Source organism: Girardinichthys multiradiatus, chromosome 12, assembly GCF_021462225.1.
Source record: "Girardinichthys multiradiatus isolate DD_20200921_A chromosome 12, DD_fGirMul_XY1, whole genome shotgun sequence".
Classification (NCBI taxonomy): Eukaryota; Metazoa; Chordata; class Actinopteri; order Cyprinodontiformes; family Goodeidae; genus Girardinichthys; species Girardinichthys multiradiatus.
Genome location: NC_061805.1, coordinates 17,629,065 through 17,653,877, shown reverse-complemented (window position 1 = coordinate 17,653,877; position 24,813 = coordinate 17,629,065). Strand labels below are relative to the sequence as shown.

Here is a 24,813-nt window from a genome sequence, read left to right as displayed (position 1 = left end):
CTATAAGAATGTTTGGGGGAGATTCACAAAGCATGGATCATGGCGGCAGACGGCTTATAGAGGCGCCACAGACAAACTCTGCACTTATCTTTCCTTTCAAACCTGTTTGGGCTCAAACATTTTCAGAGAAAAGTAGATCTGGATTTTAAACGAAACTAATTCATGTCGTTCTAACCTTGCGGTCTAAAATAATTTCTGCCATAGCTGTATATGTGTTGTCCATCTGTATTATAACCCACAGAAACAAAAGACAGACCCATTTGACTTGCACTATTTTGCCAAAAGTATTTGTCTGTATATTTTTACATGTACATGAACTTTCATGACATCCTATTCTTAATCTAGAAGGTTCAATTTATTGATGGACCCACCATTGCCAGCAATACCAACTTTAACTATTCTGTTAAACATCTTCCACAAGGTTTAGGAGCATATGCATAGCTAGATGAGAAAACCAGAACTGCAGCCTCCTCTCTAATTCATCCCAAAGGTGTTCAAGAAAGTTGAGGTGCAGACCAGTCAGGTTTCTCCATATCAAACTTTACACACCTGCAGCCATGGAAGTGAATAAACATCAGAATTAAATTCAAAAACATAACACTGAAGGCAAAATAGCACTGAGAAACACTAAGAAATTCTTAAAGATTGTCCCAGAGAAAAGAGAAATTATAACAAAACTATATTATAACTGAAAATATTGACATATGTCAATATACAAAAAATATGACCTTCAAATCAGAGATTTCTTAATGTTAGAAAGTGTGTTTCTTACAGTTTAAAATACTTATTTCTAAAAATATAATGCATCATTTATTTAGTTGTCTTTTATAATACAGAACAGTTCCCTCTCTTTGTCCTGCTCACAAAGGGAGGCAGGTCATGTTACTTGTGCCTGCCAAATCCTCTTAGATAACACGACAGAGGACCTTGCGGAAAAAGACTCCAGCAGAATGCAACAACAGACTAATGTAACGGTTTTATCGATGTGCACATGCAGCAACATTTTACCACTGAAGTGGAGTGCATTAAAATCAGAACTGCCTTTCCACGAACAGTGCAGCAGGACACACCACACTGGAGCGCAGTATCAAGGTATGAAGCCAGTCTGACTGAATAATGGATGGAGTCTTCTCCCACACACAGGATGCAGGGTGATCTCACTGCTGCGTCACTGTGGAGCCGCAGGAGGAGGGGCGCGAAGTGGGGCTGAGACGATGCAGTGGGCACACAGACCTTCTCACACAGAGGACAGAGAAATAACAACCATGACAGCCTCCTGGAAACAGCTTCCCATCCACATCCTCCTGATTCTGGCTTCCTGCAGACACATCAGCTCAAGTAAATCACATTTAGGTATGACTTTCTGTTTCTGATGGTTGTGGTGAAACTCTGCTGTTCTTCTTCAGTTTATCACTGAATGTTCCTGTAACCTTGGGAGGAAATTGTAGCAAGATTTTCAGATGATTACGCCACATGTGATCAAGTTTAACATTTCTAGAGTAACATCCTTATTTTTTTGTGTGTACATCTCCAAAAAAAGTGTTTTTGTTCTCTAACACAGGTTAGATACTACAATGGGACACTGAAAGACTTCAATTGAACCAAAATCCAGTATTTGTTTTAATTTAAAGATCAGTAGACATTGTATGTGCTGTGAAAAAGTATTCACCCCTTTTTTCTGTTTTTGCTTTTTTGTCAACCTTAACGTTTCAGATCAATAAAAAAATGTAATACCGGACAAGGATAACCTGTGGAAATACAGAAAGTTTTCAAACGACAATTAATACATTTTTTTTAAACCTAAGTAAAGTTTTACTTGCAGCCCTCCTTGTCTCTAAATGTTTAAAGAGTCGGTTTAGCTTGAGTTTTGTTAAACAGGTGGCAGACAAGTACATTTAAAGAATTATTTGAACAGTACCTGTCTGACAATATGAAGTAGGCTAAAAGATCTCAAAGAGCAACACATCATGTCCGGATGTAAAGAAATTCAAGAAAAGACTGACATCTATCAGTCTGGAAAGGGTTACACAATTTCTAAGGTTTTTGGATGCCAGTTAACTACTGTGAGAGTCAAAACCTATGAATGGAGAAAACATGGATCAGTGGTGAACCTTCTCAGACTTGGATGGCCTACTAAAATGACTCCAAAAGCACACTAACAACTCATCCAGGAGGTCATAAAAGAACAACTCCAGTCCTCACTTGATTCAGTAGAAAAGACTGGGAAACTGACATCACTGGGAGAGTTCTAGGACAATAAAACACTGTTGACCAAACAGAAGACAAAGGCAATAAAGTAACACATCATGTTTCGATCTAAAGAAATTCAAGAAAAGATGATAAATTAAGTCACTGACATCTATGAGTCTGGAATGGGTTTCTATGGGCTTTTTTTTTTTTGACTCCAGCAAACTACAGTGAACAACATTTTCCACAAAAGCAGCACTAGGCAGAAATGGCCTCCATGGGACAGTTTCAAGCTGAAATCCATTGCTGAACAGAAAAAAAAACAAAGATCCTCCAGACTTTTGGGAAAATATTCTGTGGACTGACAACACAAAATGTGGAACTTTCTGGATGATGTTTGTGCCATTTCAGAACAAGAATATAATACCACCAGCCAAACATGGTGAGTGTGAGGGTCTGGGGTTGCTTTGTTGCTTCAGAACCTGGAGGATTCACTGAAGTTGATGCAACCATGAATTCAGTAATATAACAGAAAATCCTGAAGAGAATCTCCAGCCTCCAGCTTGTGACCTCAGGTTTAAGGGAACTTTGGTTATAAACCAGGACTTTGATCGGAAGCAATCTCATTTTAGCAAATCAAGCAGTTATAGAATTGTTAATTTTAATCTAGCTTCTCTAAAATAAAGCCTTAAGCCCACTTTTGCTTAGCAGTTATAGGCATTTCATGCTAACGACAAAATCTGTCTGTGGCTCAAAATTTGGAGGCCACACTCAGTTTTGCTCAATCTGTTGGTCTACTGGGAAGAGATTCAATAACCAAAAATAAACACCCACCTGCAGCTCACCACACAAGCTGCTGCAGGGTTGAAAAACTGTATTTTACTTGTAAGATAACTCACTCTGCTTGCAACAGTAAATGTTAAGATCTTTAGCAGCAGCGTGAAATTGCCATGAAACTGAATCTATATGGTTAGGGGAAAATTAAGAAACCCTCTTTCTATTCTATGAAATAATAAGAAAATAATAAACATAACTTGGCCTTTACGAAATTGTTTTGTTTTTCAAGGCAAAATGGAAACTAAGTGGAAATTATCTGAAGCCTCTCATCCTACAATGTAAATATTTACAGCATTGTCAATCTTTTCGGAAGTGAAAATCCCAGGATATTCATTCCCAGGTCATGTAATGCTCACAGAAATTGCAAAAAATCACAAAGAACTTGGTAGGGCTCGGTTAGCTTGGTAAATACTAAAATTCATCACAGCATGATTAGAAAACCGAGTGTGACTTGTTTAAAAGGGTTGCCAAGAGAAAGGCTATTCTCTCTGAAAATAATATGGCAGCACAAGGTAGTTTAGCAACATTTGAATGATCCACAAGACTTCCTGAACAATGTTCTTTGGGTTGATGACACCAAAGTAGAGATGTTTGGTTGTGATGCATTTCAGCATATTGGCACAAACAGGCATTGTGATGAAGGGAAGTTTGGGCTTCCTACAACCACATAGCCTTGGTATCTTGCAGTCGCTGACCACAAATGCCTCTCTGCTTGGTTGAGACAGACTGAACGACACAACAATGATGCCAAACACAGCAGCAAATTTCCAACAGAATTACTGAAAAATAATATAAATGGTCCAGTTTGAGTCCAAAACAAAGGCTTAAATAAAATGCTCTAGCAGGACCAGGAGAACTGTGCAGAAAACTAACTTCCGCGTAGCGAAATGAACTCAAGCAGAGTTGTAAAGAAGAATGTTTCCAAATTCCTCCACAACTATGGGAGACAATGTATCATTCAGAAAATTATGGTTAATGTGGTACCAAGCAACTGGGGACAACTTTGTTTTGTATCTTTGTTGGTAAATAACCTATTTACAGTGATGGTGACATGTTTTGTACTATTGATAATTTTAGGACATGGTAAACCACGTTGAAAAGGGGCCCCAGTACTCTTTAATCAACATCATAATAAGGCACACTACTGGTATTTGGTCCAACAATGAGGAAAAACAAGATTATTTATAATATTTTACTTTTTCCAAGACAACCTGCTTTATACACATGTAGAAAAGCAGGCTGCTTTCATTGATGTACCGTACCTTGCGAAAGTGCTCGGCCCCCTTGAACTTTTCAACCTCTTGCCACATTTCAGGCTTCAAACATAAAGATATAAAATTCAAATTTTTTGTGAAGAATCAACAACAAGTGGGACACAATCGTGAAGTGGAATGAAATTTATTAGATGTGTCAAACGTTTTTAACAAATAAATACTGAAAAGTGGGGTGTGCAATATTATTCGGCCCCTTTACTTTCAGTGCAGCAAACTCACTCCAGAAGTTCAGTGAGGATCTCTGAATGATCCAATGTTGTCCCAAATGACTGATGATGATAAATAGAATCCACCTGTGTGTAATCAAGTCTCCGTATAAATGCACCTGCTCTGTGATAGTCTCAGGGTTCTGTTCAAAGCGCTGAGAACATCATGAAGGCCAAGGAACACACCAGGCAGGTCCGAGATACTGTTGTGGAGAAGTTTAAAGCTGGATTTGGATACAAAAAGATTTCCCAAGCTTTAAACATCCCAAGGAGCACTGTGCAAGCAATCATATTGAAATGGAAGGCGTATCAGACCACTGCAAATCTACCAAGACCCGGCCGTCCCTCTAAACTCTCATCTCGAACAAGGAGAAGACTGATCAGAAATGCAGCCAAGAGGCCCATGATCACTCTGGATGAACTGCAGAGATCTACAGCTGAGGTGGGAGAGTCTGTTCATAGGACAACAATCAGTCGTACACTGCACAAATCTGGCCTTTATGGGAGAGAGGCAAGAAGAAAGCCATTTCTCAAAGATATCCATAAAAAGTCTCATTTAAAGTTTGCCACAAGCCACCTGGGAGACGCACCAAACATGTGGAAGAAGGTGCTCTGGTCAGATGAAACCAAAATCCAACTGTTTGACCACAATGCAAAACGCTATGTTTGGCGTAAAAGCAACACAGGTCATCACCCTGAACACACCATCCCCACTGTCAAACATGGTGGTGGCAGCATCATGGTTTGGGCCTGCTTTTCGTCAGCAGGAACAGGGAAGATGGTCAAAATTGATGGGAAGATGGATGAGGCCAAATACAGGAACATTCTGGAAGAAAACCTGTTGGAGTCTGCAAGAGCCCTGAGACTGGGACGAATAATATTGCACACCCCACTTTTCAGTTTTTTATTTGTTAAAAAAGTTTGACACATCCAATAAATTTTATTCCACTTCACGATTGTGTCCCACTTGTTGTTGATTCTTCACAAAAAATTTGAATTTTATATCTTTATGTTTGAAGCCTGAAATGTGGCAAGAGGTTGACCAGTTCAAGGGGGCCGAGTACTTTCTCAAGGCACTGTAACGACCCCAGGCCTCCTAGAAGTTGTGAAATTAACTAAGGATTTTGAGCTTTTTTACTACAGAAACACAGCAACAAACAAACTAAATCAATGCAACAGTTCTACTTAGGTCCTGTTTTATTATCAGTGCTGTTAGTTGAAGCTTATTAAACGACATGTGTCCAAATAAGAGGATTGATTCTGCTGACAGAATCTGTGGGTCCAACAGCACCGCCGCTGGCTCTCATCACCACCTTGCCAACGGACACCAGGAGCGTCGTCCTCAAAGGTGAAAATCTTTACATTTAGATAATTATCTAATGACCACATTTTAAATTTTTTCACATTTTGTGCTTGGCTCCACTCAGGTGAGAATACATTTGAGAATATTGAATTGCTGAGTCCTGTCAATATTTCGCTGGAGTGTACCTGGACTGGGAATCAGAACAAACAGCCCAACATCACCGGTTACTGGAGAAAAGATGGAGTGGAAATTCAGGACAGCCGAGTCACCGTGGACTTGGAGAACCAGCAGTATAATCTTAAACAAGTGTAAGCTATTCATGTGTGCGTTTTATGTGATTTTTGTTTTTCTTAAAATAAATCAACTGACAAAAAACCCCCATAGTTTTAGAAAAGGGATCTTTGCAAAACTCAAAGCTGGCTTCTGATTAAAGGGTTGTTGCACTGCTTTTAGGACAGCATGGTTTGTTATTCTCATCAGAAACTTGTAGCAATTAAAAGCAACAACAGATGTTTTTTTTGTTTTTTTTGTTTTAGTTTTAAAATAGAAAATATTAGAATTAAATATTTGTGCAATAATGAGGGTTTTTTGAAGGACTAATATGCAGATAATGACCCAAGGTTTGCAGGTTAGACGAGTCTTTAATGCTCATAGCACGAACAGACAGGGTATTAAACACGCACACGGAAACACAAGGAACCAGCGGGGAACAAAGGAAATAGAAAATTTTGGAAGAAATTTAGACGGGGCCTGCCTCTTGGTGCGTGCTTCTCGGACCACAAAGGTTCTCTGGCCGTTAGGTTTAGCTATTTAAAAATCATTATGTATGCAATTATCACCTTAAAAAATTACTAGTAAGTCTGGAAGACTGAGGCTTTTATTGAGAAAATTTCAGTAAGCCTTATTTTAAAGGGCTGACATGGTCCTATTTCCTACACTTGATGAGCTCCAAAAATAGTGTGAAGTCTTGCAATGATCTATACTTTAAATTGTAAAGGTTTTTATTTTGTAGAGCATGTTTTGTCTTATTTTGAAAATGCAGCATGGTTGTCCTTTCAGGTCTGGGTTAGTTCCATCAGTTATATAGAACCTGCTTGCTATTTAAAAATCATTTTCTATGCACTTGTCAGCTCACAAAATCCATAGTAACTATGGAAGGTGTGGGCTTTTATTTTGAAAGTTTCAGTAAGCCTGTTTCAAAGGACCAGCATAGTCCCATTCCCATCACTGGGGGAGCTCCAACAGTAGTGTGAAGCCCACTCCTGCAATCATCTATTGTTTAAAGGCTTTTATTTTGTAGAGCATGTTTTGTCTTACTTTGAAAATCAAGCATGGTTGTCCTTTCAGGTCTGGGTTATTTGTATTAGTTATATAGAACATGCTTGCTATTCTAAAACCATTGTGTATGTTATTATAAGCTTTAAATAATCATTAGTAAGCATGGAGGGTTGATGAAAGAAATTGCCCTTTAGGGTCAATCACTGTTGTGTGGATGTTGGAACCGCAGTACATGCTGTTTAAGTATCCCACACAACATGTATTTGCCTCCTATGAATATGGTCAAAGGGTTAGGGGTCAGGTCAGGTTTAATATATAGAAATGAATGAAAATCAATGGAAGTCAATGCAAAGTCCTCAGAAAGATATCATGGTTGTCCTTTCAGGTCTGGGTTACTTCCATTAGTTATATAGAACCTGCTTGCTATTTAAAAATCATTATGTATGCCATTATAAGCCTAAAAATTGGAAGTCAATGCAAAGTCCTCAGAAAGATAGTAATCCATGTATGTGTGTGTGGGTGTGTGTCTGTGTGTGAGACACAGAGAGGCAGGAATGAATCAGCCAATCAGCAAAGAGCGTCAGCGTAACTTGACACCTGCAGTTTCTCACTCACGCAGCACCTCACTCTGTGAGTCTGAACAAGCCCCCGAACAAAGTCTAATATCTCGGAAACTGTACATGGTATTTGAAAATTTTTTTAACTGTGGGCGGCAGCTATCCCTCGTCCCCAATCATGGAGATTTTCATAGCTCTATGTCATTGAAAGTATAAAATAGGAGGATGGAAAGAAATGGTTTGACTCATGGTTTACTGGTCAAGCTCTCATTGAAATACAGGTCCTTCTCAAAAAATTAGCAAATTGTGATAAAGTTCATTATTTTCCATAATGTCATGATGAGAATTTAACATTCATATATTTTAGATTCATTGCACACTAACTGAAATATTTCAGGTCTTTTATTGTCTTAATACGGAGGATTTTGGCATACAGCTCATGAAAACCCAAAATTCCTATCTCACAAAATTAGCACATCATTAAAAGGGTCTCTAAACGAGCTATGAACCTAATCATCTGAATCAACGAGTTAACTCTAAACACCTGCAAAAGATTCCTGAGGCCTTTAAAACTCCCAGCCTGGTTCATCACTCAAAACCCCAATCATGGGTAAGACTGCCGACCTGACTGCTGTCCAGAAGGCCACTATTGACACCCTCAAGCAAGAGGGTAAGACACAGAAAGAAATTTCTGAACGAATAGGCTGTTCCCAGAGTGCTGTATCAAGGCACCTCAGTGGGAAGTCTGTGGGAAGGAAAAAGTGTGGCAGAAAACGCTGCACAACGAGAAGAGGTGACCGGACCCTGAGGAAGATTGTGGAGAAGGGCCGATTCCAGATCTTGGGGGACCTGCAGAAGCAGTGGACTGAGTCTGGAGTAGAAACATCCAGAGCCACCGTGCACAGGCGTGTGCAGGAAATGGGCTACAGGTGCCGCATTCCCCAGGTCAAGCCACTTTTGAACCAGAAACAGCAGCAGAAGCGCCTGACCTTGGCTACAGAGAAGCAGCGCTGGACTGTTGCTCAGTGGTTCAAAGTACTTTTTTCGGATGAAAGCAAATTCTGCATGTCATTCAGAAATCAAGGTGCCAGAGTCTGGAGGAAGACTGGGGAGAAGGAAATGCCAAAATGCCAGAAGTCCAGTGTCAAGTACCCACAGTCAGTGATGGTCTGGGGTGCCGTGTCAGCTGCTGGTGTTGGTCCACTGTGTTTTATCAAGGGCAGGGTCAATGCAGCTAGCTATTAGGAGATTTTGGAGCACTTCATGCTTCCATCTGCTGAAAAGCTTTATGGAGATGAAGATTTCATTTTTCAGCACGACCTGGCACCTGCTCACAGTGCGAAAACCACTGGTAAATGGTTTACTGACCATGGTATCACTGTGCTCAATTGGCCTGCCAACTCTCCTGACCTGAACCCCATAGAGAATCTGTGGGATATTGTGAAGAGAACGTTGAGAGACTCAAGACCCAACACTCTGGATGAGCTAAAGGCCGCTATCGAAGCATCCTGGGCCTCCATAAGACCTCAGCAGTGCCACAGGCTGATTGCCTCCATGCCACGCCGCATTGAAGCAGTCATTTCTGCAAAAAGATTCCCAACCAAGTATTGAGTAACTGTACATGATTATTTGAAGGTTGACGTTTTTTGTATTAAAAACACTTTTCTTTTTTGGTCGGATGAAATATGCTAATTTTGTGAGATAGGAATTTTGGGTTTTCATGAGCTGTATGCCAAAATCATCCGTATTAAGACAATAAAATACCTGAAATATTTCAGTTAGTGTGCAATGAATCTAAAATATATGAATGTTAAATTTTCATCATGACATTATGGAAAATAATGAACTTTATCACAATATGCTAATATTTTGAGAAGGACCTGTATAGGAGAAAACTGTAGTGATGACATGTATTATTATATTAAGTTATTATGTTTTTACAATGTCTCAGCTCTCTTTTCTCTCTCTGGTTTTCAGGTTCAGTATTGTAAATGAGGAAAACCTTGGAAATTACACGTGCGTGTTTGGAAATGTAGCAGAACTAGTTTTTATTCTGGCAGGTACAGGTCACAACTGCAGCACATCTTATAATATCCAGTCAAATCAGATCCCTGCTGCAGATACACAGATATAAACAGCAGCACTCTGTCTGCTTCGTCTTACAGCTCCGCAGATAGGAGAGATCAGAGATAAGCCCATCGTCTCCTATGTGGGTGACTTTGTGGTGCTGACTTGTAAGATGGAGGAAAACAAACCAACACCCAACTCCTGGAACTGGTTTAAATACAATGGGACCGAGAAGGTGGGTGAGGTCACTCAGATTAATGGCACTGGTGATCGTTAAGGTTGCACTCTTTGGTTTATGGTCAGCTTTTCTCTGTAGTTGGACAAAATTACTATCATGTCAAACCTTTAGCAATTAGACTTAAAAGTTATCTTTCAGTGTTTGAAATGGTGGCCTTTTTTCCGGTAAACCTAATATTTAGATGGCCACTTTAATAGAACCCTCCTGTAGAAGTATTTGCAGAGAGATATCCTATACATTATTCATATTTTTTCTAGCACCTTTTCACAGCCTCTTTTAATACGACCTAACAGCCCATTATGTTATGGTAATTGCTAAGAATTGATAACAGCAAGCATTAAACAACTCCAATGACCATTAAAAGTTCTGGTTAAAATGTCCAAATTTTTTTGTTTTTTTGCTTCTAAATATAGTTTGACGCATGGCATTAGGTGTAAAGGAGTTCAAAAGACATTAAATTTTCAAGTTTTTAAAGAAACAAGATTGAGAAACTTCGAACTGATTTTTAGCTCTTCAGTACAGCTCACCTTATCTTGCCTTACTTTCAAATGCATGTAAGTCCTTTGATCAGCTTTTGCCCAAACCAAAAACTAACATTGCTCAATGCTGCCATCCTGCAGGAGCAGATATCTGTGGCCACAGAACCTCACCGCTACCTGATCAGCAGCGAGGGCTGGAAGACCAAGCTGAAGGTGAAGAACGTGAGCGAAGCTGACGCTGGCCTGTATTACTGCGGCGCAGTGTACGCCATCAGCACCAGCCTGAGCCACGTGGAGCTGAAGGTCAGCTTGAGAGGAGCCATTTAAACACTGAGCCTAATTTTAAACTTTTACATTAGTTTTTTTTTTTCAACCTTTTCAGTTTTTACCTCCTTAACATAATTGCGTTTTGCATGTGTGAGTGATGAGTTTGAGTAGAAAAGAGCTCTGCAAAAGTATGAAAAAGTAAAAAAATTGCCTTTAGCAGTTTAGTCATCCCAACTAACTATAACCTATTTTATGTGGTTTTCAGGTGATAGCAAAAAAAAAAATAATTAATTCAGTGTCACAGGAAAATTAACGTTGTCTTGTGCAAATGAGAAATTTTTTTTTTCCGACGATAAGATATGGCAAAAAAAGCAATTTGGTTTTAAATTAGTGCTTCTTTCCAGATCCTTCAGATCGGTGCATTTTAAATGAGTTAATCATTGTTTGTGCTTCTACTGAATTTTCTGTGGCAAAAGAGCACTTCAATACTGATTGAGAGCAACATAATTTATACTAAACTGGACATAAGGAAACAAACTGAATGGAGAATGAGAACCACAGATTGTTAAAGCATTAAAAAAACAAACCATTTTCATTCCCAGGCAACTATTTTAGTTTTATGAGAAAATAGATTTTGTTATCTTGCGATAACTAGTGTTTATGCCATTATAAAGAAATTAAACTTTTTGTTTTGTGAGGTAGAGAATTTTCGTAATATTTTAAGAATACTATTTCTAATACTCTAGAAATTGCTAAAAAAAGGTTTTTTGACATTAAATGTCAATAAATGGTGGAAATGAGCTCACATTAATCACACCTATTAGTTTGTCCAAACCAAGCCTTGGATTTAACATTTTGATCTCCAGTTTGGTTTCATGATACCGTTTTATCTAAAGCATCTTTGTAATTTGTAGTTTAGCTTAGGGTTTAAACAACATGAACCCAATGTTTTGTTTTTTTCTGTACCAACATACTTCTGAAGGTAATCACCATCCTGGAGCCACTGAAGCCTTTTTTAACCATCCTGGTTGAAGTTGTCATTCTGGTTGCTGCAATTCTCATCTACGAGAGGAGTCATTCTAAGAGAAAGGAAGCAGAAGGTACTCAACATGTTTTTTGTTTTTTTTCCATTTTGCTGTTATTCATTGCATGGAGCTGACTGGCATATGATAGCCTGCAAAAGGTGTTTGCACAGGGGATAAGGGTCCAATCTTTAAAAACATAAACTTGTTGAAGAGTTTGTTAAACTCTATCGGGACTTTAACAATGGAGCTTTGTGCTTTGGTTAAATGAGACACTTACTGAACGCTTCGGTTAGATTGGTGTAAAAAGGATGAATATGTGGAAAAGCACCTCATGCCCACTGTTAAGTACAGAGAAGGATCTGTGATGCTGTGGGACTGATTCTTTTCCAAAGTGCCCTCGGACCCTTGTTAGCATGCATGGCTTTATGGACTATTTATAATACCAAATTTGAGATAAAAATCTGATGGCCTCTTTAAATATGATAAAGATCCAGAACATTTGACCAAATTAACACAGAAATGGAGATTTAAAGAAAAAAAAGTCTGGGATTTTTTCCTGTACTGGGATTAAAAATGGGATTTTCCCTAATTTTTCAGTGTGACATTATGCTACTCCAATAGAGTAATTTATTTTAGGGGTTTTCCACAAATCTTTACTGTAAAATAAAAATAAAAAATTTCAAGAAATTTGCCATTAAAATATTTATTTTGTGTGTATATTTAACTTTTAATATAATTAATCCACTGGCTGTTTGAATGGAAATCATTTACTGCCCTTTTTCACAGCTGACGGTCCTAATGCTGACCCAATGAACACACAGTGAGTACTGTAAAATATTTTTTACAGGTTTTTATGTTTATGTATTATGTTTTTTTTTAATGTTTTTCGCCTCAGACCTCAGGGTGAAGAAAATGGAGCTGAAGAAAGCAACTCAGTAAGACAGCGCAAAGCCTAAAAGAGACGTCCGCAGAGATTCAACAAACTCAAGCATCTGTCAAAATGTCTTTAGTTTGGAATGTGAAGAGCTTTACAGCAAAATATAAACAGCTATTTTTTGTATGTATCTTAGTCCTTAACAGCAGCTAAGTACTATGACCTCCACTTATTCCTTTGACTCATACACACACAAGCTTCCTGTTTCGACTGTCACACCAATGAACGTGTTTTCCAGTGGTCACAAACGCCAAAGAGTGAAGCATTTTGCAGGTTTGCCATTTGCATGTTTGCTTTGTAGCATCTGACACAAACGGAAGAACTTTTTTTTTCAGACTGAAAACCCCTTCCCACCTTGACAGCTGCTGTGTAATGGGTTGTGGTTTGTGAGCAGTGCCTTAACACTCTCAGAAAGCAATTGACTAACTGTTCTCCACGCCAGCAATGATTTGATTTCTGTCACCCTAAATATAGACGTGTCCAGCGTGTTGTTTACCTTAACACAAGCCGCCATGGTAACGTCCATATCGAAGTACTTGTGCATCGTTGTCATTTAGTGTCTTGGAAAATACATTCAGCCTTCACTGTATAAGCAAGCAATAATAATAAAGCTACACAAACTAATGGCTGTCTGGGTTTTGATTGGGCCATTTCTCCATTACTCACTGCTTTGTTGGTTTAGCTGTGCATTTAGCATCATAGTCCTGGTTGAAGGGGGACCTATGTCCAATCTCATTAAGGTTTTCTTTTCCATCCATTTTTTCCAATTTTGACCAGTTTCCTTCTGCCTGCTGATGAGAAGGCTCTCCACAGCATAACCACCACCATGCTTCAATGTGGGCATGGTGTTTTCTGACCATGACTCAATTTATAAACCACCTTGAGGACAACTTGTACCTCCTTCGACACCCAGTGACCTAAAGTAATTTTCTACAATCATAGTCTACTGTAAGACAATGTGGTTGAATGACTGTAATAACTTATAGGTTGTTGCTCAGTGTAATTGTGGTTTGATCAGGGGTCATATTCTGTGATATTGGGAGTCCACTGACCCAAACAGGAACCAGAAACACAATCAACGACAACACTGTGGACTACAAAATCTTAAGAAAGTAAAATACCATTACATTTAAGTATACATCAGCCAGCGAACTGACGTTAAGAACATACATATGTATTTCCCAATAAGAACAAAGTAGCTTAAAGCTTGGGGTGGCAGATGTTTTATTGACAGCTGTTGTTTTGCACTAACTGTATTTTCTGTAAAAGCTGAAAGGGAATAACGTTGGTGTATCCCCTTAAAGCAGTAATGAGCACCAGATGCTAAATTAACAAGAGTGAATTAAACAATCACATTATTGGAAGAAAAGACAAAACCACTTTGTTACTGTTCAGGATCTCCATCTTGAGCTTAAATGTACTGTCTGTCTATGGTTAGTTTGGTTTTTACAAGCTTGACCCACATTTTTTTCAAACTACAGTCCGAACGATTCTCTCATGTCCGACTCTTACAGTAAGTTTTGTTTTTGCATCTTGCTCACACCTGAACAAACATGCAGCTTCCTGCATGTTAATCTCCTGCTCAACTGTGAGGCTGATTCACGAGGAACTGAACCAGTAGCCTGATGACGCCATCGTTCAAACCCAACACCTCTCCGTCCTGCACGTCCTCATAGAGTCGCAGGCTCTCAGTGCCCCACAAGAGGTTTTTCCTGGGGTTGTTGGTGTCCACTTCCACAGACAGGGCCAGAGTGTTGAGCTGGTAGCAGAAGAAGGAGAAGAAATGGCCGTCTGTGATGACAGCCTGCGACACAAAGGGTCTGGAGACATCCTCATAGTTCCAGAAACCTGTAGAGGGTGGAAGGTAGGAAAACCTGAAACTCTTTTCTCAACTAACTCCAGGGTTCCTACACATTTTCCAGGTAAAAGTTTCAGACTTTTCCAGACACAACTATTCAGAGTTCTCAGTTCTATATGTTCATTTTAAAATAAGAACAGTAAAATTCACCATTAACTTCTGGCAGACATTAAAACTGTGGGCAGGCATGGGAAATGGCAGAACCAGAAACAGGATGGAAGGAGGGTCACAGAGAAAGAAGGAAGAAAGAACAAATGGAAGAGGGCAGGTCACAAGAAACGAAGGGAAGAAAACGAGTGGAGAGAAGGAAGGACTCAAGGCGGAAAACTGACATGAGGAAAAAGAAGAAAGGACTCGAGAAGAAAGCTACAACAAGGAAGAATAGGAGGAAACAAGGGAGGAAAAAAGGAAAATGCAAGCGACCATGGGAGACTTGACACAAGAAAGGAAGACAAAAAACCAAAAAAAGAAAGAAAGGAAAGAAGAAAGGAAGGAGAGAAGGAAGCAAGGATACATCATTTGTCAATAGGATAGTAAAAAAATCTAGAATGTCAAATATTTCCACCCAACTGAAATGTTGGATAAAAAGATGAAATGAGTGAATACTACTTCAAATCTCGAACAAACGTGTTGGCAGTTCTTTTGTTTTTAAAGCATATTTTGTGATAACATGCAGCTTTACTGAGATTTAAACACACATTAAGGTAGAACTACTAAGTGGAACGAATGTTTGAAAACTGAATTTTTCCCTCCCTCAGTGTAAGAAAAAAAACAGCACTGCAGAATAAATGCTGCAACAGAAGCAGTAAAGTCATGGCTGCCGTCTGTTTTCTGATTTAATAACTGACCTTGGTAAGTGGCCTGAGCTCCGGTCCAAGCAAAAAGGCTGGCAATGGCGTGGGCTCTGAGGAAGGCCTCCACTTGGTCAGACTGATTCTGCCGAGCCATGCGTTCTCTGTGGTACCGGTCGGGCACGAAATGGAACTGAGTGTGACCATAGCAGGCTGGGTCTGGCAGCTTTGCTCCTGCAGAGTTCAACACATTGTGTTAACCCTAAGTTTGTAAAGAATCTAAAGCTGCAGCCAAAACATTTTAGATTGACAGAAATGTTTCTGCCGTTGGAAACTTTTTCAGATGTTTTGATTGTATTCTGAAGTTCAATAATAAACTTTGTATGGCCTTCAGGGGCTTTAATTGAGAAATGCATCTAATTTATATGTAGTTTCAATACCGATAGTGTCAACCATTCTTCCTCAAGGCTTCTGTCATTTGTTCTGGCATAGTAGATCTCAGCTTCTCGGCCAAATCCTGACCGATGGCGTTTTCTTACTTTATCTGTGTTCGCTTTTTAAGGACCAGGGCCTCGATGTGATTGATATCCGGGGAGATTCTTGGTCATGGACCCCGCATTTTAGCCAACCCCACACATGAATGGTCTCAGCATGCTTCATTGTCTGCATGACATATGATTACTGATAGTATTCACCTTGTCTTGTCTGAAAAGTCCTATTTCCAGATGTTCCAAAGGCTTCGTCTGAGACAAATCTATCCTTGATGTTTTTCTTGGAGAAGAAGCTTATTTCCAGCTCTTCCTCACATCAGACCAGCCTCAAAGATTCCTGAGCAAGCTCTGCATCAGTAGCAACCTAATCGCTTAGTTCCATCTTTTTAAGGCAAAGGCCTGGCTATTGCTGGACATCCTTGGGCACCCTGAAACTTTCTTCTAAGCAGCTGAACCTCTCTCTTTCTCTCCTGATAATTTGATAAATCTTAAATCAACGATTTAAGCTAATTTAAGTAAAATTTTGCCAATGCCAAGATCGATGTTTGTAAGGCCATTCTGGTGCAAAACTAGAATGAGAAGTAGTTGTTTTTTTTACGGTAACAATTGTTGATAAAAGAAAAATATTAAACATCACTTCCTTTTAAAAGCAACCCCTCTGCTCTTCCAAACCTAATCAGAGTGGCAGATTTATATCAGCTGTTAAAGTCATTGTTATCAGTTTCCTCTGAATTCACACTGAGGTCATAGAAATAATGCTAGCAGCTCGTTTTCTGCCAGGGCTACAACACAGAGCGACTAGTTGCATTTCATTTGGTCACACTCTGATCAAAGCAGCCCAGACTCGATGCACAACAGTAAAGTTAGAAAAAAAAAAAAAACACAGTTTCTGTCAGTCGCAGGAAATCCAATGATGTACGTACATGCAAACCATTAGCCACCCTTGTAGATACTAACAATTTTTTTTAGTTGCAGTGTTACCTGTGAAGATGTTGTTTTCATACTGCCTTCTGAACAAGGGCATCAGATTGGGGGCATAGGGTACCTCTGGGACCTCAGCTGTGTAAGAGGCCTCCAGTGCAGTAAACTGAAAAACATTAAAGTAAAATACAAAGTTAACAGAGTGCTGTTTTTTGGGTGAAGTCTTATTTGGGGTACGTTTACACAGAAACTTTTACACCTGTGTCTACAGACGTGATCTGACGCAACAATAGACTGAGTATCTCTGTTGCTGACATTCATTGATGTGCAAATGTGTTTTTGTTTTTTACCTGCGTTAGTTGCTGAGGTATTCTAATCTGGCTGTGTGGGCGGTCGTCAATCTGGAACCTGATTGGCTCTGGCTGGCCTTTGCGATGGCCCTTTGGTATTGTTCTGTTTCCCCTCCTCCAATAAAAGTTCACCTGTGGTCTGAGATCTGAAGAAGAAGACAAACATCAGAGACCAAAACTAGCACTGAAAGGGGACTCTGGTTTATGTGGTCGGTGCTGCGGGAACTGAGAGATGTAGTCGGGTTCACAATTTATTTCACAGGACAAATGTTTGCTGAAAAACACAATTCAGCGACAACTGACAACAAATGTATACTCAGAATTCAATTAGGTCCTAATTCAGTTCAGATGGATCCAGCTCATCCCAATGCAATCCAATTACACAACGTTCAGTTCAAGAAATAAAATCAATTCTTGGATGCCATAATTATGATTCTATAGTTCTTAAAAGGACCAAACGTTAACTGTCAAGAAAATTCAGAAGTCTGATTCTTCTGTCGGGTGAGCTTTTAAAATAACGTAATACCTTCTGAGGACAAACTGTTTTCAAACCCATCAACCTTCAGTACCTCCACTCCTTACTCCTTCATTGATCCACCCGTACATTCAGGTGCAATTTTGTTCTTTGGTCCTTCTTCTGACTTTCATTCCTCTTCTCTTCAGAACATACCTTCTCTTCTCCATGCTCCCTCTCAGCTGCTCATTACTTTCACTACATTTCACAATGCTAGCGGCCAGTCTTTGGGGATTCCTATCTAACCTCAAACATTAACCTGTACATCATCTTGATAAACAGGAGGGAGCTCAGAGCTAGTCCCTACCATAATCCCACCTCTACTTTGAACCCATCTCCTACCACACACCTCACCACTGTCTTGCTGTCCTTGTGTATGTTCTGCAATGCCCTCACATGTTTTTCTGCTACACTTGATAAGATCTTCCTGGGTTCACAAAGTCATAGTGCAACTTATTCTGACCTTCAAACTTAACATCTCTCCCTGAATGACAACACAACGCTGCCTGCTTTCAGCTAACTTCGACAACTCGTTTCTTTATCCTTGTGGCTCAGCAGCTTTACTCATCTGTTGTGACTACAGCTGTTCTGTGACCATTCTGTAAGAATAAATCCTAAACAGTCCACAACAAAAGGTTTATTAGTGATTTATTGTATCAGGTAGTGAAACTTTGTCATCCATACCCAGACTGGAGAGATGGAGCAGTGGATTGTATTTTGCCAAACTGTAGGTTAGACCAGAAACCAGGGTCCTCAGGAAGGGGCCGACCACCTGCTCCTGAGTCTTGTACAGAAAAGGTTTACGCTTCTTCATCTTGTGCCAGTGCTCGTGTAAAATCACACGGGAGACCAGGTCTCGGATTTCATTGAACACAGCATCATCGATCCCCGGGGGAGCTGTTTGATCCACGACTGAGGGGGAGCTTTCCGACACCGGGGTGAACTTATCCGGGAGGCCCGGGATGTACGCGGTTTTGGTGAAGTGCTGGTACCACCTGTCTGCATTTCGTGCGAATGTCTGAGGGTAGACTACAAATTTCATCCGCTGGATGCGAGTGATGAGGGACAGCTTTTCCTCCACGGGAGAGGCGCGGATCTTTTTAACGCGCTCTTCTATCTGCCGCAGCCGGGCGGCTTTGCTTTTAGCTGTTAGAGAGGCGACGATAGGTGGATACGAAGGCTCCTTTACGGCTGCTTCGGTGTGGACATGTTTTTGGGTTCTAAGCGGAGAAAAACTTTTAGGGAGAAGCAAGGGCAGTCTTGTGCGGGCCGCCATCTTTCTTCTTTGAGTTGTTGCTCTTGGTCTTTATTCAGGGTTGACTAACGACAAATTGGTGCTCTACCGCCACCAACTGGTATTCAACGTTAGCGGTAACCTTACTGTTACATCTTTCATTTCTGAGCGTAAATAGTGTAAATATTTTTTGTTTTTAAATTTTTTTTTTATTAAAATTTGACAAACAACATATATTTCAAAAGACCTATCAGTTGTGAAAAAATAGCGTTGATGCTTTATTTTAAACTAATCCAACTTTCACTAAATTAATTGATTTATATTTCCATACGATCATTAAAATTTTATATTTATCATATTTATTTTGGAGTACTTTTTACGTTAATTAACATTTCGTTAGCGTTTCAAAACACTGCTGCCCTTGAAGCGACACCTGCTTACGTCACAGATGTCACCTTTAGGGCCACTTACAAACTGTCGGATATCTGTGTTGCTAACAAGCTCGTAGGCTCGTGATATCTACGTTTTAGTGTCTGTCATAAATAAATTAAAAGTGGAATGACCTTATGTACAAAATTGCAAGTTGACTTGTAAAGTTTATGCGCAAATATATGTTTTAAATTAAACAGGCTTCTCACATCAAGGGCTTAATTTAGCTTTATGTGTACGCGAGGTACTTGAATGCGGCATTACCATGGCGTATTTGCTTTGGAGTTTCTGAGTTTGTGGGGTATTTTGCTTTGGTGTCAGAAACGGAGAAAGAGACTGAAGTATTATCAGTAGTAAACTGTAACAACGTGGTAGCCAGATATGTATTTTCGTAATATTTTCCGCGCACAGTTGGTCGGGACCAGAGCGTGTCTGTTCAACCCGCTGCAGCGTGTTAATCGAGCCGAGGTAGCTGCTTTAAAACCAGCCCGTTTGCTTATTATTATAAACATTTTCATTTCGCTTATTGTTGCTGAGCATTTTGTCAACAAACACTGTGGTAGCCCTGTTGGTGGCTGTGGGGAAGCGTCAGTGTCCCACCACCAATAGGTCTGCTTTATTAACATATTTACCCTGCCTAAATGACCACTTTATTTTGTCTTGATAATATAATGTTCCCATTTGCCCGTGTGTGACCCTTCAGAGATCACTCTGCACCAAAAGTGATGAGGTAAAGCTGGCAGAGGAGGCCAGCAAAAGGTACGGCTCTCCAGATCCAACCATCTTCTCCAAAGTGATTGATAAAAGCATCCCTGCAGATATCATCTATGAAGATGACAAGGTAAACAGCTAGAGGTTGCAAAACCTGTTGGGTTATAGTTAGCTCATATGACCTAGTCCACTTGGAATGACAACATTGTTGTTCTTTTTTGTCTTCTTACCAGTGTTTGGCATTCAGGGATATAAGCCCACAGTCCCCTGTTCATTTCTTGGTTATTCCAAGGGTCCCTATTCCTCGAATAAGTGCAGCTAAAGATGATGATGCTGAGGTAGGATTCTCTCCCCAGAAATTTAATGCAGGTTACAACACTTCATGTGAATAGGTCAAGACTCTGCAACATCATACTGGCAGTCAAACATTGTGATGGTCTGGGGCTGCTTTACTGCCTTAGAACCTGGAAAACTTGCCAGCATTCCTGTCTCTAGCAGAAGATCCTAAAGATTAATGTTCAGCCATCAGTTTGCGATAGCTCAAGTGCACCTGGGTTATGCAGCAGGAAATTCCTACAGTTCTGCAAAGAAGTGGGCCAAAATCCCTCCACAGCAATTTAAAGACCCAGTGTGAATTATTGCACATGCCAGTTGTTGCCTCCAAGTGGTGCAACCAGATATTTATTATGTTTCCCACTTAATAAATGAAACATATTAAATGAAACAAAAAGCAACAGAAAAAAATCTTTTAGTGAAGATCTAATTAAATCTCATTTTTATATTTAGTAAAAAAGATCAAAAGTTAGAAAACAACTCGAATAAAGAATATCAGTAAACGTACATTATGACAAATCACTCTGTCAAAATTTTTAAATCTTAATAAAATATTTAAAAAGGAAATAGTGAGGTGATCAAGCTGATGCAAGAAAACATCAGAAAGATTACAGATGTATAATTTACAGTTCTATTAAAACTAAAGTGAATTGTGCCTTGTAGCGGTATACCTTTTATTGAGAAGTCTTTGAGCCTTGAGGATAAAACATCTTCGAGGGTTGCTCTGTCGTGGCCATGATGCTCCTAAACCTCTTAAATACCTCTCTGTCCAAACCAGGATGTGATGCCCGCGCTCCCTCAATCGTCTCCAGTGCCACAGGCACTGCTTTGCCTTATTGGTTTGATCTTTGGATATGGACAAAGCTCTTGGGTCCTTAAAAATGTGGTACCCAGGTACTTAGAACTCCTTTCTCCTTCCACTGGAGCTCCTGCTGATGTTTATTGGCTTGGTGTGTGTCTGCTGCAGTCCACCACGGGCTCTTTGGTCTTACTTCAGCTGGAGGCAGACTTCCTGTCACCACAACATCAGGTTCTGCAGCTCGTCCGTGTAGGCCATTTTATCATTGTTTGTCATGAAACCCAACACCACTGTGTCGTCCATAAAGTCAGTGATGGTGTTGGAGCCACAAGTGGCCACGCAGTGGTAGGTTTACAGAAAGTACTGGACTGAACATGTAGCCTTGTGGGACTCCTGTAGTGACATCGATGGTAAAGGAGGTTTACTGGCTTGAAGTGTAGTCTCTCTCAGTAATTTACTATAAAACAAAATTTTTTCAACATACCTTTGGCTAAATACTGTGGGGGAGATTTTTACACACCTGTTGGAAGTTGTTAGATTTGAAGACATCAAGCGTAAAGTTTTTAAATCATTTTTAACAGAATACAAATACAAGGCCTGAGCTTGTAAAAGCCTGTTATTGAAAGAATAAATATTATCATATAAATTAGTTAACCAGAACTCAGTTAAATTCAGAATACTTCTAGACTCCTTGTTCTAGCATTGCTTTTCATGTTAATCATTTTTAATACAATTTAGAAAAAATTCAAACAGGGAGCCTTAATTTTGTTTGATTTCAAAGATCCTACGAAGTTTTTTAGTTTCCCTTTCTTACTAATTTAGTCTTTAGTTTGAAGTTGGAAAACTTAAACTCTTCTGAGAAGAGTAGAAAGATCCTCCTGAACACCAGTCCACACTTTCTTATCTGCTTATTGTTCTTAACAGTGACATAAATGGCAATTTATTAAGCACAACTTACTAGATGTAACTTTAAAGTAAAAACAACATGAAGCAACAAAACCCATTTTGAGAACATGTACTTGTCCACAGTCCTGTACTGTGCTGTACCTGGTTCCGATAAAATTTGCTTAATTTCTGAATCAATATGAAGTATCGGAAAACTGCAAATGTTATTTCATTAACGTAGTTATTAGAAATATTAAAAAATCTAATTAAAGGAGCTAGTTTGAGTGTTGTGTAAAACCCAACTTTGACCAGTAGAGGTCATTATTTTTGTGTTTGGAGGTTTGTGTTTAGGAAGGAAATTGGGTTCAGGCAGTGTACTTAAACCGAAAGTCACATGTGCTGAGTAGCTGGTGTAGTTTTTCTTGTCTCAAAATATTCAGTCTTGCTTACGTTTCTCCAACATTCAGCTCTTGGGACATTTGTTGGTTGTTGCTAAAAATGTGGCAAAGCAGGAATCTCTTAGTGAAGGCTACAGAGTGGGTAAGTAGTTTCGTCTAGCTAATAAAGATGTCTCTCAAAAATAAAATGAATTAATAATTGACTATTAAATTGCCTGCATTGAATTTGCAGTGATCAATGATGGAAAACACGGATCTCAGTCAGTATACCACCTTCACATTCATGTCCTGGGAGGAAGACAGATGGCATGGCCGCCGGGATAAAAGGCTCACGCAGAACTGTGAAAACGTCTGGAATCATCCTTTCAAGAAACCAGATTTTTCCTTCACTCTTTAATTAATTCAAGCCAGTAGTTCATCAGGCTTTCCAAAGGTCTTTCAAAGTTTTATTTTTTTACTAGTTTTGACTGTGTTAACACCTATAATAATCAAGCAGGACACATTGTACAGTATGCTGAAATAACCTACCGTTTAGCTACGAGCTCTTTGGAAATCAGGTTGTTGGGGCAAAAATACCAATTTAATGACTATCACAACTGCTTTCTTTGTTATTTTTTGTATAGACATGGACAGAACCGAAAACAACCTTTGTCTTGAAACAGACTGCTTGTAATTAGATATATTGAGCATATTATGTAGTTGAATCAATCTCCAAATGAAAGGAAGCCCATCAGTATGAAGATACCAGCTCTCTTGATGTCATAACTTAAATAAACATGATTTGACACCTGTCTGTACAAATGTTCTTTGTATTGAGACATTTTAAGTATAAAAAAGGAAAATGTTGAATGTAAATATGTCGATCCATACAAATGTAAAAGTTAACTGCAAGACAACTAGTTGATTTGGCTTTAAATAAAGACCAGTTGTATTTTATTGTGAAACAGTTCTTTAAATGTAACAGATACAATTATTATTACCTGTAAGTGGCATTGCTGTTTTAATTAATAATGACTCAATCACTGAAAAAGGACTAATTGTTAGAAACTAGGATATGTCATGACCTCATTTTCAGAGTGTAACACAACAAATCTCAACGGATCTGAACCAAATGGACGACCTCAGTGAAATCCCCAACCAGTGAGAATCTCTGCAGTTTGCTGGTTTGGAGCAGAGGTGGGTAGAGTAGCATTACTTTACATATATTTTCACTCAAGTAGAAGTAAAAAGTAGTCCAAAACAGTTTTCAGTAAAAAGACTACTAAAGTAGTAGTGTTACTTTAAAATAATACTCAAGTAGAAGTAAAGAGCATGGTGCACTACTCATAGAAGAACATTTGTCTCCAGCTTAAGCAAATGTAACTACTTACTACCTACATCTGGTTTGGTGTGTGTTAGTGTTAGTGCCAACTAGAAAAACACCAGATATACACTTATGTGTACCCGCTGTGTTGACAAGAAAATATATTACATAATTCTACAGTCAGGGACTCTGAAGCATGAGGAACTGTGTCGGCATTGATCAGGCATGAAACCCTAATGACCCATCAAGGCATGGACTTCATTAGACCCCCAAAGGTGTGCTGGCCCTAAGATGTTAGTAGATCCTCAAGCCCTGTGTTGTGATGCATGACTCCAATTGATGTGACTGGTGTAGCACATCCTATGGAGCATCTGCGGGCCATATATACTTAATTGGATTCAAATCAGAGGAATATGGAGCCAAGTGAACACATAAAATGATTGTTGTGGTTCTCAATGTGTGATTATTTAATCAACAATTTTTGCTTTGTGGCAGGGTACATTACCTTTCTTAAAGAGGCCAAAGCCATCAGGGAATGCCTGTCCATGGAAGAAGGTGTCCAGTACTGATGCTAAAATGCTCATTGTTGGTGCTTTTAAGTGGAAAATGGTAACAGCATGGGCACCTGACCGATCTGCAGTGTTCCGCTCAGCTTTTCCTTTGACCAATTTGAAGGATATTAACCACTGCATATTAGGAATAACCCCCAACACATGCAGATTTGGAGATGCTCTGCCCCAGTCGCCTTGCCATCATGGTTCGGCACTTGTCAAACTCACTTAAATCTTTATGCTGGTGGATTTTTCCTGCTTTCAACATAAACTGAGGATAAAATGTATCCCATATTATATCCCAATCGCTAACAGGTGCCATGATGAAGGGATAATCAGTTATGTTCACATCATCTAATATAATGTATGGCATGGTTGGTCCACCAAGTTAATTCTTTGTCGGTGTGTCTGTTCAGCTACATCATCACAAATGTGTGTCTGCAGATACCGGTTTCAAGATGAGAAATCAGCAGCCACTGGCACACAGAATTAGAATTTCCATGAACAATATTGCGGTGTCATTGGAATCAAGCAGAGGAGCTGAAGTACCAGGTAAAACTGCAGGTGTTTGGGACAAGCTGCAGATACCTTGG

General features: G+C 39.5%; 3 protein-coding genes across 7 annotated transcripts; 2 read left to right on the top strand and 1 right to left on the bottom strand.

Moving 5' to 3' along the window:
* Positions 1–1,040: 1,040 nt before the first annotated feature.
* On the top strand, positions 1,041–13,276 carry emb (embigin). Of its 5 annotated transcripts, none has more exons than XM_047381380.1 (9): positions 1,042–1,338; positions 5,793–5,852; positions 5,932–6,115; positions 9,620–9,702; positions 9,808–9,944; positions 10,568–10,729; positions 11,676–11,793; positions 12,505–12,538; positions 12,614–13,276. In XM_047381380.1, exons 1-9 carry the CDS (start codon positions 1,215–1,217, stop codon positions 12,672–12,674), a joined length of 963 nt encoding a protein of 320 aa, XP_047237336.1. In that variant the 5' UTR covers positions 1,042–1,214; the 3' UTR covers positions 12,675–13,276. The 5 variants fall into 5 exon arrangements, with proteins under 5 accessions (XP_047237337.1, XP_047237336.1, XP_047237333.1 ...); XM_047381377.1 differs by having other exon boundaries at positions 5,775–5,852; XM_047381379.1 differs by having other exon boundaries at positions 1,042–1,353.
* Positions 13,277–13,859: 583 nt separating this feature from the next.
* Positions 13,860–18,896, bottom strand: mrps30 (mitochondrial ribosomal protein S30). The gene is made up of 5 exons (XM_047381375.1): positions 18,262–18,896; positions 17,064–17,209; positions 16,774–16,879; positions 15,359–15,535; positions 13,860–14,500 (listed from the first exon to the last, which is right to left on the bottom strand). Exons 1-5 carry the CDS (start codon positions 18,851–18,853, stop codon positions 14,235–14,237), a joined length of 1,287 nt encoding a protein of 428 aa, XP_047237331.1. The 5' UTR covers positions 18,854–18,896; the 3' UTR covers positions 13,860–14,234.
* Positions 18,897–19,477: 581 nt separating this feature from the next.
* Positions 19,478–23,157, top strand: hint2 (histidine triad nucleotide binding protein 2). The gene is made up of 5 exons (XM_047381382.1): positions 19,478–19,708; positions 19,944–20,081; positions 20,185–20,289; positions 22,436–22,508; positions 22,599–23,157. The coding sequence occupies exons 1-5, from the start codon at positions 19,622–19,624 to the stop codon at positions 22,688–22,690; spliced, it is 495 nt and encodes a 164-aa protein (XP_047237338.1). The 5' UTR covers positions 19,478–19,621; the 3' UTR covers positions 22,691–23,157.
* Positions 23,158–24,813: the final 1,656 nt, after the last annotated feature.

What these genes read in the sequence shown, in the direction of transcription:
- hint2 (XM_047381382.1), top strand. Translation starts at nt 19,622, where the DNA reads ATGTATTTTCGTAATATTTTCCGCGCACAGTTGGTCGGGACCAGAGCG. An exon ending in AGCGTGTTAATCGAGCCGAG is followed by an intron (nt 19,709 to 19,943) that starts GTAGCTGCTTTA and finishes GTGACCCTTCAG; the next exon opens with AGATCACTCTGCACCAAAAG. An exon ending in TAGTGAAGGCTACAGAGTGG is followed by an intron (nt 22,509 to 22,598) that starts GTAAGTAGTTTC and finishes TTGAATTTGCAG; the next exon opens with TGATCAATGATGGAAAACAC.
- mrps30 (XM_047381375.1), bottom strand. Translation starts at nt 18,853, where the DNA reads ATGGCGGCCCGCACAAGACTGCCCTTGCTTCTCCCTAAAAGTTTTTCT. An exon ending in TGAAAACAACATCTTCACAG is followed by an intron (nt 15,536 to 16,773) that starts GTAACACTGCAA and finishes TGAACTCTGCAG; the next exon opens with GAGCAAAGCTGCCAGACCCA. An exon ending in AGCTCAGGCCACTTACCAAG is followed by an intron (nt 14,501 to 15,358) that starts GTCAGTTATTAA and finishes CACCCTCTACAG; the next exon opens with GTTTCTGGAACTATGAGGAT.
- emb (XM_047381376.1), top strand. Translation starts at nt 1,215, where the DNA reads ATGCAGTGGGCACACAGACCTTCTCACACAGAGGACAGAGAAATAACA. An exon ending in ACTAGTTTTTATTCTGGCAG is followed by an intron (nt 9,703 to 9,807) that starts GTACAGGTCACA and finishes TTCGTCTTACAG; the next exon opens with CTCCGCAGATAGGAGAGATC. An exon ending in TGAGCCACGTGGAGCTGAAG is followed by an intron (nt 10,730 to 11,675) that starts GTCAGCTTGAGA and finishes ATACTTCTGAAG; the next exon opens with GTAATCACCATCCTGGAGCC.